General features: G+C 36.9%; 1 protein-coding gene across 2 annotated transcripts in view; it reads left to right on the top strand.

Moving 5' to 3' along the window:
* Nucleotides 1–12,445, top strand: part of LOC126917706 (uncharacterized) — a 90,951-nt gene that overhangs the window by 32,116 nt on the left and 46,390 nt on the right. Inside the window, exon 1 of one of the 2 annotated variants that reach the window (XM_050724908.1) lies at nt 4,526–5,020. The exons of the other annotated variant lie outside the window; for it this stretch is intronic. Coding sequence (XP_050580865.1) covers nt 4,807–5,020 — 214 coding nt within the window. The 5' untranslated portion in view covers nt 4,526–4,806. Of the gene's footprint in view, nt 1–4,525; nt 5,021–12,445 lie in introns of those variants that run through there. 2 annotated transcript variants of the gene reach the window in all.

The raw sequence follows: 12,445 nt of genomic DNA, 5'->3' as shown, positions 1-12,445 counted from the left end.
CGTTCGGTACTTGACCGATGGAGGTTTTTTATTCGAACGAATTATTCCATAAGTCAGCGTGCACGCGCGTGTGGCGCGACGGAGTTGGCCGAGGCGATTCTCCAGACGTTATTTAGTTAAAACAGATATGTAGTGGGGAATTGAAGCGATCGCGATTACAGTTCGGCCTCAAAGTGGGATTCGTACGAACACAGATGTGAATCGAGCGTGTCTCGTGATCCGTTCCGAGGACCGGAGATCCATTCTGTTTCGTCGCTTCGAGTATACGAAGGACGTACTTCTTATCGCGATCCACCGTGTGTTGTAACCCAAACACGCAGTTAAACGGTATTGTTTAACTATTTCCCGGGAATTGTTTGGCCAATACCGCTTACCAAGCGAATGACAAGCTGCAATCGACGTTCTAACTATCTTCAATATTCTTTGTACTTTTCAATTAACCTAATAACTGGAGAAGTCGAGCTTACAGCAATTTCCTTATTTAGAAATCCTTTAATTCTTTACATGTCATTTCATCTTTATTAAAAGTAAAGTATGTATATTATGTTCAGATTTTTAAGAAATAAAAACGAACTAACCAATTTGTCTGTATGGATTCTTAATTTTACGATTATAGAAGTTTCTAGGCAGAACAATCCGATTAACAGTTTACATACGGAGATTAATATGGTAGGTTATTCGAGGAATGTTTACGGGAAAGACCGAGGTAAATCAAGATGTTTTTTCTGGAAAATACTTTTTATCGAGTACCGATAAATTTATCATAATGTAAATAAGATTCTTCGAAAGGTTATAATTACGATTCTTAAAAAACTTCTTATCGTTGGCAATGATCGAACAGAGACACGTATTTCTACATTTATTTTAAGAAAAAGTCGTAATATCTTTTCGAAGAAAAAAATAACAAGATTGAGAGTCACTGTATCGCGCATTGAAAATCACTTAGGGAGCGATGCTTTTATCAAAGCAGACTCGTCATGTATGTCGCGTTTACGCTACATAGAGACGGTGTTCAGCAGCGCCACGCGCCTATCGGGAGAATTAACTGTAGTTTTAACGTGGCTCCGACTCAGAAACGAGGCGGTCCACGTCCCTCGATGACGACGTCGACGACGACGACGCGATGCAAAAGGATACAAGCGTGTATGCGTGTACACGTGACGTTTACACGCATACACGCGGCTCTCTTCTACTCGGATGCACAAGAGGCGTTCGGGAAGTAGGGAGCTCCAAAGATAGCGTTGCAATTGCTTTCGAACCCTTTCGAATACCCTTTCCACGTTTATTTCTGACAGGCCGCTCGTAAAATTCGTTCCTTCTTCGTACGCGTACGAAATTAGGTTACCAGTCAATGAGAATGTTTTATGAATATAGCGACTGAGGTAAAGTTACATCTTCTTTCCTTTTTCTCTTTGAAAATATACAAAGTTCTAAATTGAAGTATTAATTGCGTGACAATTACTAAGTATTAATGAAACTACTAAACGATTAAATAGGATTCTTAAACTTAACATGCACGTGGAGGTTAAGCTATTTATAATACATGTAGCTTAAGAAATTCACTTCCTCGAAATATTCAATTATAACCTGCCGTAGCGAAAATTCTTTGTGTTCGAGGAATCTCCTACGAACGTGACACAAGGAAAATCTGTTAAAACAGAAAGAAACTCGATGAACCCTTGCACGAAATTTTTCCATCAACGAACCAGAAACATTGGAACGTCGTTCTCTTGGTTCGACGACAGGAAGATTCGAAGGGCGGGATACATTTTCGAGACACCCTGTGTGCAGTCGCACTATTCGTTCGAGGGGAGAAACCTCGGGCATGCACACAGAAAACAGAGACGGACGAACGAATGGAAAAGGAGGCGCTGCGGGTCGAAAGGTACGGGAAGGAGGAACGAGTGCCGCACGAGCGGAACGAAAATGAAGCTACGATTCTTTGCCCCCTCCTCTATTGCCTCTGTCTCTCTCTCTACTACCGTCAGCACGACTTTTCTTTGTTTATCTAACGCGAGAACCCTGCAGAAGAAGAGGAACATCGACCAGGACGGTGACATAAAAGTTGAACGAAGATGCACGACTCGAATAACATGTGCCACATTTTCGAGTTAAACGAGATGCTCCCTAGTTTTTATACTCTGACTTCTGACCAATTGTTTCCTATTTAGAAATAATTTATAGGGTTCTCTTGTACAATGCAATATTATTCACGAAGTTTTACGTGTTGTAAATAACAAATTATATATATCAGTAGATTCTTTTCCCTTATTGGAAGTACTTTCATAATGAAACGAATGAACTTTTACAAGTAAATTTTACAAATTAGAAGTTGTTCGCTTATTTGCTTAATGTAAAATTTTACTATTTTGTGATAGAAGTCTGTAGCACACTAATATTACTCATTTATCAAGAAGTAAATAAGTGTTAAGAAATTAAGAAATTAATAAAACGTGAAGTTAGTCAGCTTAGCTTCTGAAAGACTGATATATATATGTATTTTATCATATCGAAGAAGTGATTTTCGAAGAACATGAAGAGATGTTAGAATTAAAAGAATTGTTACGGAGTTAAAAATTGTTTTTTAACGCGACACGTGTGGATAACGAATTTGCTTATCATTTCTACGAAGCACACTCTGGCAACTGAGTTATTCCACTGATCTAAACATGGCGAAATATCGATACGATTTTTTACAGCCGTATCAATTGTGACAATAGTAACTTCATACGATAAGAATAGTAGCTATACATATATTGTAATTTAAATCGTTTGCGAGACAGATGTTCGAACTTAGACGTGAATCAATAATCACCAACAGAAAACGATATTAGATACACCGTTTCTTGGAAATACAGCGCACGAGTAATGTCTTTGCTGTTCTTTCCGCATCGCGACGCTTCAAAGAAGCACAACTTCGACGAGTTCTTGACATGGCTTAAAATTCGTCCCGTTTCGACCTACCCCGATAACCACGTAAATTTACGAGCCTCTTCCGTCGAGACTATCGATTGGTTTTTTGGTAGTCTCAAGGCCGGTCGAGATAGAACATTTTGAAGGGTCTCATAAAAGCCCAAACCTATGTTTTTGACAAAGAATGCTATTAACCACAGAGGGTAACAAATAGATTATTTTTGTTGTGTGTAGTCGTTGATATATACATGTGACTTCTCATTTCACTTTTCTAATACGTCTATAAAATTTTATCAACAACCAAGTGAAGGATTATATTTGGAATGTCCAACAGGGTTGGGCTTATAATAATATAGAAGGAAATTTTTAGTATTTTATTAGTCTTGATATATCATCAAAATTGATTATCATCATTGAAATTGATTAACTGTGATCTTCATATGTTAGGGAAAGAATAGTATTAAATTACACAATTCTGGATACCTCATCAGGGTTAAATAATTCCTTTCTGTCGATTCTAATCTCGAATCTAACGATTTTAAATCTCATTCGTAGTTACCATTAGAACTATTTATTTTTAAACGATCATATAAAAAGGATAATACAACATCGTTTAAGTTTCGGGAAAGAGAAATGAAATAGCAAAATATGTGATGGAATGGATCGGCACTTTCCCCAGCGTGTTTGCGAAATCCATGGATCGCAGAGGATTACTCGGAGTTATAACGCACGTAAGAAGGACAAAATAGAAGCGCAAGGCGGCGACGCGGAATCTATCGAGAGAGCACACCACTTTCATGTTCTGAAATCCTGCTCGACACGTTCCCGAACGCACACTCTCTCGATGTCGCTCGCAGCAGCGTGGCGGCAACGTTACGATGGAAACGCACGCGCATCGCCACCGGGACACGGATATTTCTGTGTGCATTAAGTGGCGGGACAAGCCAGACACACAATAGACGCGTATCAGGCCCGAGACATCGACCTTCGAGTAGCCAGGTAGACACATCGCCACTGCTTTCAAAAAATACGTTTCAGAAAGATTCGTGATCTTGTAAGGGCTAAACGATCACTAAATTCGATAAAGGACTTGATCTTCTAAATATTATGAACGTACGAAATAACGATAATTGAGTTACACAGAAATTGCATCAATAAATTACAAAATTTGAAAGTAAGGAAATGTGATAACATTATGAGCATTATTTTTTTTATTTACTTTTTGAATTTATTAGTATTTCTGTATATTATCTTTTTGTTATAAATAAACTTATGGAGGAATGAAATTTTCATTTCGTTCGATTTCGAAAGAAATATGCTTTGTTACCTAGTTAGAGGTTAAAGCGACCACTTTCTTTAGAAAGTATGCTCGGTGCATAAATATCAGCCGAGATATCGCAGTAAATTTTTATGTAACGAAAGAACTCCGCGTAGAAAAGAAAACGGTTTCTAAGTACAATAATAATAATAATAATAATAATAATGATAATAATAATAATAATAGAAGTTTTATTTTTATTTAAACGTTTAATAAGTCTATGTTATAGACGAATCACGATAGCGGTACAAAGGATAGCATTCTTTTACACATGAGTACTTAGAAATTGTTCACGTGCTCCTCTATGTATCACAGACGTCGAGGTTAAAGGAGCTTGTAGATCTAGTCACGGTGAGAAGAGTCGCGACTCAAAACAGTATAGAGGCGCCTCTGCCATATGTCAGAACGAGACAGACTACGTAGACTACGACAGAAGGATGAACCAGACGAACAAGTGAGAAATCTAAGTGAGAGGTCCTTGAAACCAAAGAGCGAGTGAGCGAGCAGATGAATGAGCAAGTGAAAGATCCTGGAGATGAAACGGGTGTGTGTAAGAAAGTGAGCGAAAGAGAGCTATGGTGCTTGAGCGAGAGCAAGATGGCGGCCGAGATGGAAGAGGACGCTCGATCGAAATGGCGTGGCAAGAGAGAGGAGGAAAAAGTAAACAACGCGCGAGCAAGAAACGGTATAAAGGGAAGAAGGAACAAAGATCAGGGAGGAGGAGAACGCGTACACGAGGAGAAAGAGAGACAGAGGAAGGTTGCCGAGAAGCGAATCGGCCAGAAGCAGGTAAGAAGGGAGCGACCAGCTGTTTCCTTGTGTGACGTCACGCAGGTGCCTCACGGCCGGTTGGGGGAATGAAGGTGGACAGGTGGACAATGCTCCTAACCCTCTACTCGTATCTGTATCCTGTTTTCCACCGTCGTTTCGTATTTAGGTATTTTTTAAATCGTATTCTCTTTTGGTTTTTTGATCTTTCGATTATTGCGACATTAGAAAGAAACGTTAATTACAGATATACGAAGTATAAACTGCGGATGCCATATTAAGAAAATGATTAATTAAAACGACTAATTAAAAAAAAGATAGAGATAAATAACGGGGTCTTCCTATCAACGAAGACCACACTCTTCACAAAGCATCCACGGTCTATGTCTCTTATGTCTATGTCGTTAACTTAACTTCAACTTTTACGCGTTTAGTCCAACATTATGGAAACGTCGATAAGGGTTCGTTCGAACGAATCTAAATAAAATTCGTTTGATATTTGACGTTTCAACCTCGTGTGCTTTGGAAATGTCACATTGTCTGTGTTTCAACAAAATATATACTAACGACTTTATGGAACTTTTGCTTTCGTTTCGCTTAACAATATATTACAATGCACACTCTGTCATGGAAATGAACGTAGCATCGTTTCATGGTTAAATACTGCTTACGAAGAAGCAGGACGATGTAGCGTGGCAAAAGAAACTCGAGACGAACTATTAATCCTAGAAAAAGGTCGTTTCTTTGATTAGTCGAGGAAACGCGTAAAACCGTGACTCCAAGTCCTGAAGGGAGAAGCCGTTGGGAGATCCGATGCAGCCATCGTCCAATGGCATCCATCCCACTGTGTCTGCACGCATGCGTGTTCTTTGTGGCTATGCACACACGCATTCACGCACGTGCCGTCGTGCACACTGACACGCGCCCCTAGAGGGGAAATACAACCTACATATTTCGTCGAAGAATCGACCGAACTACCAGCGAACTAATACCGCGGCTGATGTCTCACGAGATCTTCCGATAAACCGACATAAATAAGATCATCCACGTTCAAGTAAACGTTGTAGAGTTTAGTTGGAAGGATAAACTTCTCTAAAAGATACATACATAATTCTTTAAGATTGCTGGTTAGGAATTCTTTCTTCCGAATTTACTTGGTGACGATCCATTTTTCTTTCTTCTGCGAGTAAAAGAACAGGACTATATCCATCCTTAAAAGTTCGTAGCATTCTTTTCTATATTAAATGTTACAGAATTTAAAAACAACTTCCCAAAAATAATCGTTTAAGATATATTTTTAACTTTCATCTCGTAATTGTTGGATGGTTTGTCCAAGAACAGCCTTTGTGTACAGATTTATCGACCGTGCGTGACCCTTGTTTCGGTTCATAAATATGGTGGTTTGTGACTGTTGACGTCCGACAGCCATATTTCCAAAAACGTCTCCGTTCGAAGACGTTAGGCCACGCTCGTATTTTAATAGTCAAGAGACGACTATGTCGCGTAGTTCGCAGATTGACATGCTCGTCCCCGCGAACGACTCCGCAGATTGGGCCTGAAGCGATTAATCACGAACATTACCTTATCGCGAGTTGAATGCTCCTATCAACGATGCGTCGCAAGCAATCCTCCGCTATGACAAGATTGTGCAACATCGTGCGGAACATCAGGCTAGATCCACCAATAATGCAGAAAAGCGTTGTTCCACTTTGCATTAGGCCCGTTTATTTCATCAAGTAATTCAAACATTCGCGTTTTAGGCTTATAATTAAGTTTCTTATATTTAAAATTTTTCAGAATGGAAAAGTATTTTTTATATTCTCCATACCCATTTCCTTGTTCTTTATGTTGTATTGTATTGTTCTTTGTATTTTATTCGATGTATCTATTCGTTTCTCAATTGGCGAATTAACAAGACTTAATAAGAGACTTATTATTTCATAGAACTATTTGTCTGTTCTATACTAAATTCAAAAACATATTGATTACTACTAAACTCAATTCAATTACTCCTTTAGAAAATGTTCGTCGTTTCCCAACAACAAAATCTAGAGTTATCACAACACGATAACATTACGATTCAGTGATAACATAACCATAATAAGCCGCTACAAATTCGTTGCAAACTGAAATTTTATGTGCTTTTTCCCAATAGTAAATCTTAAAAATTACCATTAACGCAATGGACATTTATAAAATGCGGTTAACAAACAGTTGTCGCAACAAAGGATTCAGGAGCGATGAAAGCGCCGCGTAACTACAAAACCATCAATTTGGATAACGCAAGGTCTTGCCATACTTGGCTTCGAATTCCCTAAGTAGGCAGGTATGCGTATGACTAACAGTGTCTCAGCGAGCAGGCGTACGGATCTCTCTGTCCTTGTTTAATGCCTATCGTCGCCTATAACTCTATCTCTCTCTCGCTCACGCTCTCCCTTACAATTAGCTGTCGGAAGTATAGGAAGGATTACTCACCCAAGCACATTGTTTTCATCGTCCCGTGATCTCGGAATCGATAGGATCGAAAACAAAAACGAGGAAAGTTTAGTCTACCAAAGATTCTTTATTTAATTTGATGCGATCGATATCTTTATTAGGTATATTTCAACGAATTGGAGAAATTAAAATTTCAATAATTCGGAATGACTTTGAGGTGATCTACATTATCCTTAAATATCACCGATACTTTTGATTTTTAACGGTATGTTGAATTCATGAACTTACTGTACATATTGACGAAATTGGTGTACATAATCTTTTAAACCTTCGCAGTCCAAGCACCATTTGACGTTTTATCTCAATCAGTTCATACTCGATGATCTATTTTGAAAATCTATTCATAGTTTAAATGAATTCTTATATTTTCATATATACATTCATTCGGTATTATCTCTATTAGATTAATTTGGAACATAAAGAATACATTTGTTGTATTAAAGTTGAGAAGAATCGAATGGAATAGAATAACATGGAATAAAACAGAATGATGTAGAATATAATAGAATGTATTTAAACATATGTAGAACCACGAAGGGTTGAGGCGTGTTTTCATCAAACAGCGAGTCTTTTGCAAAAGTGTTGTCGACCATCGAATGCGTAGCTATTTAAACAGCTGCCCCGCGGAATCTCGCATTTGACCTATAATTAAATGCGCTATTTTTCGCCGCACGCTGATTTCACTGCTCGTGTGTTCTCGAGAGTTTCTTGGAAAATTGCGCGCTCGGAAGGTCACAGATGGAACGGAAGAATGATCGAATTTTTTCTCGAAATTTTTCTCTTCTCGTGAAATACGCGTTTACTAGACTCGATCCAGTTTCATCAAAAAACGCTACTTCCGGGAATAAACGAACGTTCCTCGTAAATTGGAAATGGCGGAGGGACTTGACGAAATTGGGCCTGATGTTTGCTGGCCGGACAGTACTCTTAGAATTTACAACACCGTGAAAATACCGCGCTTCAGTGTCTGTGTACATTCAGTGACTCATTTTATTAATTTATTTTATACATGTTCTATAAAACATTCACAAATTAACATTGTTCATTAACCCATATTATTAACATAATATTAATCCGAACATAACTAACATTAGCAATATTTGTTAAATCTTCGATAGGGAATCAAAAAAACATTTTTCATCCGAAAATCAAATAAAAGATAGTTTTGATATAAGATTGGTTAACAATGTATCAAACTTAAAAATTGCTTCTCTATGCATGATGGAAAATATAACTTATCATGTTCTTCATCTATAAAAATTATATAATGCAATGAATATTTCGTTTAAAAAATATAAAATATATCGAACAGAAATTTAAGAGGTTAGATTATTTTTTAGCTCTCCTGGAGACAGACGAACATGGACAGAGACCGCTTCTGTTGCGAGCCCTTGGATTTGTAGTAACTTTCTTATCGTTTCCAAGGATTCGTCTCTAGATAGGGGAATTCGATGGAGATGGAGGAAAACGGATCGTATTGTACGCGCGTGCGAGACCGCAGAACCCTCGCGCTCTTTCTAATCAAATATTTCGCATCGTTAAGATACGCTTAACGAGCGAGGGGGACGATTTATTTTCGTCCGGCTTGGCAGTGTCTATCATAACATGATTAACTATTCGCCAGCGTCAATTCGCTCTAACCACTAGCTGACTAACTCTTTGATTCTTAATGAACCGAACAAAACAGTAATAACCCTGTCAACTTTAATACTGCAATTCCGAGCAGGTTGTAGTATTGTTTATTTTATCTCCAATGACTTACTGAGAAAGTATTACGTTATTATCACATAGCTGAAGGTATTTGAAAGCTTACAAACATTTTTTATCTATATATATACCATATGTGTTATACAATACACTTTGAAATTATATTAGTACCGCAGCAAAATATGACTATTATGATTATTCGTATTGGTAAAGTTTGAAAGTCTAAAATATATAGAAGTTACACAGGGCCGCAATTACCATAAGGCGCATTAGCTTCAAGCAGGGAACCTCACCCTTTATCGCGTTACATTTTGAAACTTAACTTTAAACCTTAATTAGGCCGCATAATAACGTTGTGGCCAGTACTTCCAAAAGTATGAATACAACCTTGAAGTTAGAAAATATTCAGTGTCAGTATATAGAAATCAGCAAATGAATTACACAGTCAATTATTGATTATATTAATAAGCTACAATATTTGGTGGAATCATCTTTAATGCTTATTATACGTTCAAGATGGCTGTTCGTCCTATATACATATGAATTTTTAATTAAACATGTTCCAGTACCTAAATATCGTGTTATTTCTGTATATATTTTCAGATTGATTTCAGATTTTACCAATATAATAATGTTAATCGAGTCTCATTACAGTACTAATGAAATTTCAAAATATTTTATTAAAAACACAATACGTACAAGAAAAGTTTTTTATTGTAAATGTTCAATGAGTTGCTGTAGTACTATCTAAAATGCTAGTCAAATGTACCCAAAATACTACTCAAACGTGCACGTTTGTAAATGTTATGAACTGAATTTTCACAATTCCATAGTAGTTATCGATCGGTTGAAAGCATTTATATACGAATTAGAAATATTTCATCGCAACTGTTTGATCCAATATGTAAAGTTATAAATGTACTGCAGATGTTTACACAAATTCATCTTTTTGAGGATATAATTAAAAAAGTACAGACCCGATAGAAAGTCGTTTTATCCATCAAGTATTATGGAAAGTACTATATTTTCAATATTTTATATATTTTTTCATATTATGTGCGTTCTATGCAATTCTGCACTCCAGTTTCCTATAAATGCAAAACATTCCGCAGTCTACTTCTAAGGTAGAAGTTTCCTATTAGTAGTTTAGGTTAGGTTCGATGGCGGTTCGAAAAGTATCGTTCCAAGATGGTTGAACGCATCAAAGCAGAGCAATCGGTGTCATAGAGTGGTATACTGCAGTCTTTATTTTCAGTGACACCGGTGTCTATTTTTAACTGGCTTTGGCCACCTTCGAAAGCGCCTCCTCATCGAACATTGAATTCGATGTATCGATACTCTAACCTCTTACTATTGATCCTGCAATGTTATTAACTTGTATTTTTCACTCAAATAAAAGAATGTTTACGACTTCCATTCCATAACAAAACGCAAACGAAGATATACTGGCTTACGAAAATATTTGAACACTAATAGAAGTCTTGTGTTAATAGATCATGTGCGTTATACAAAACCTTATGAAATTTCATTTGCATGATAATTAAACAGGATTATCATGACATAGAAGTTAGAAGATATTATTACGAGCATACATGTCACAAAGATCACCTATAGTATCTGAACAATCTATTGCTCATTATACATTAATCAGCTACAGTATCTTTAGCGAGACCAATTTTAGAACTAATTCTATGTTTGTGACCATTATTCATGTTGTATATTAATTCCTTATTAAATAAATACATATATATTTGTAATAAATATATCGTAGCTTCTATATACATTTTCGAATTGATTTGAAATTTGATCAATATAAATAACCACGACAGGCCCTGTCTCGTTAAAGGGCTAATGAAATTTCAAAAAGTTTCGTATAACTAATATAGTATACTCATCAAAATTTTCTATAGTAAGTATATACAAATATTTTCGTGAACCACCATAAGCATCTATTGACCCATCGGATGGCCTTAGGTAACCCTATATTTAATAAATACACATGACAAATACATGTAATAATTACACGTGATTTATACTCATCAAAGTATGTCCTCTATGATTTCTTCTATGCATCACCTATGTGTATATTCAATTTAGAGGAAATCAGTGGAACAGAGTAGTAAATGTTGCGTGTACGTCAAAGAAATGAATCCATTCTTTCATTAGCGTGCGGTTGCGCTGGCAAACGTAACTATAAGGTGGTATAGGCATAGCACAGAGTCTCGCGCGGCTCTCTCGTATCCTTTTCCCGTGATTACAATGCAGGGACGTACGATCGGCGGTACCGATAACAGTGTTTACAGAATCTGGCCTGGCGTTATCTTCGCCAGCTTCCGCAACGTCCGTGCTTCTTTCATAAACTCACGCGGAATTTGTTAACCTTCCATTTACGTTGCTTGACACAGATTAGCGAGATTTTCCTTAACTAACCTCTATTTTAACCTTTACGACCAGTAACGACATCCGCACCATTACCACATACGCGTAGATTTTTTGAAGTTACTCGATGGTTATTTGACGTGTTTCTGTGGATATCCTGTATACAATGGTGGTTAAAAGAAAGTTACAAACTGGAAAATTTAACTCTGTGAATGTTAATAGCTTTTGCACTAAATAATTTCTATTGTATTCGCGATAGTAACATATTTGGAGTATAATTACATTCATTCATCGCTGTTGTCAAATATAATGCCATTTTGCAAAATTATCGTGCCTTTCCGTACCATTTACGTCTTAAACATGTACAAAACAACTTGTAGCTTTTATGTTCATTTCTAAATCTGTTTTAAACTTTATCAATACAATCTCATTACAGTAGTAGAGTAGCAGAGTCTCATTACAGCAGTAGTTTCAACACGCACGATATACATATTCGTAAAAAGGTTTTTACAAAGCGTAGCCATTGTACGTAAGTCAAAATTATTATCCTTGCAGAAAGATGATGTTATAACAAAGAATTTCAGAACTGTTTGAATAATTCGTTGATCGAATAAATGCCTAAAGTTTTTACGCACGGCATAAAATTTGATCGCGATATGATTTATGAAGTTTAATTACCCTTTAGCGTTTCACTTTTAAGGTTATATACCGGCAGTTGAAGGGAGGTTTGAAATTTGAACAGTCCAGATATGATCAAAGGTAATCTCGTGAAGGAAAAATTCGATTCGACGCATGCACTGGTCGTTGCTACAAAATTGAAACGCGAATAAGCGCTCGCAAAACAACCAATATACGCTCTGATAA

The sequence above is a fragment of the Bombus affinis genome, chromosome 6 (genome assembly GCF_024516045.1).
Source record: "Bombus affinis isolate iyBomAffi1 chromosome 6, iyBomAffi1.2, whole genome shotgun sequence".
NCBI lineage: Eukaryota > Metazoa > Arthropoda > Insecta > Hymenoptera > Apidae > Bombus > Bombus affinis.
This window is presented reverse-complemented; position numbering and strand designations above follow the sequence as displayed.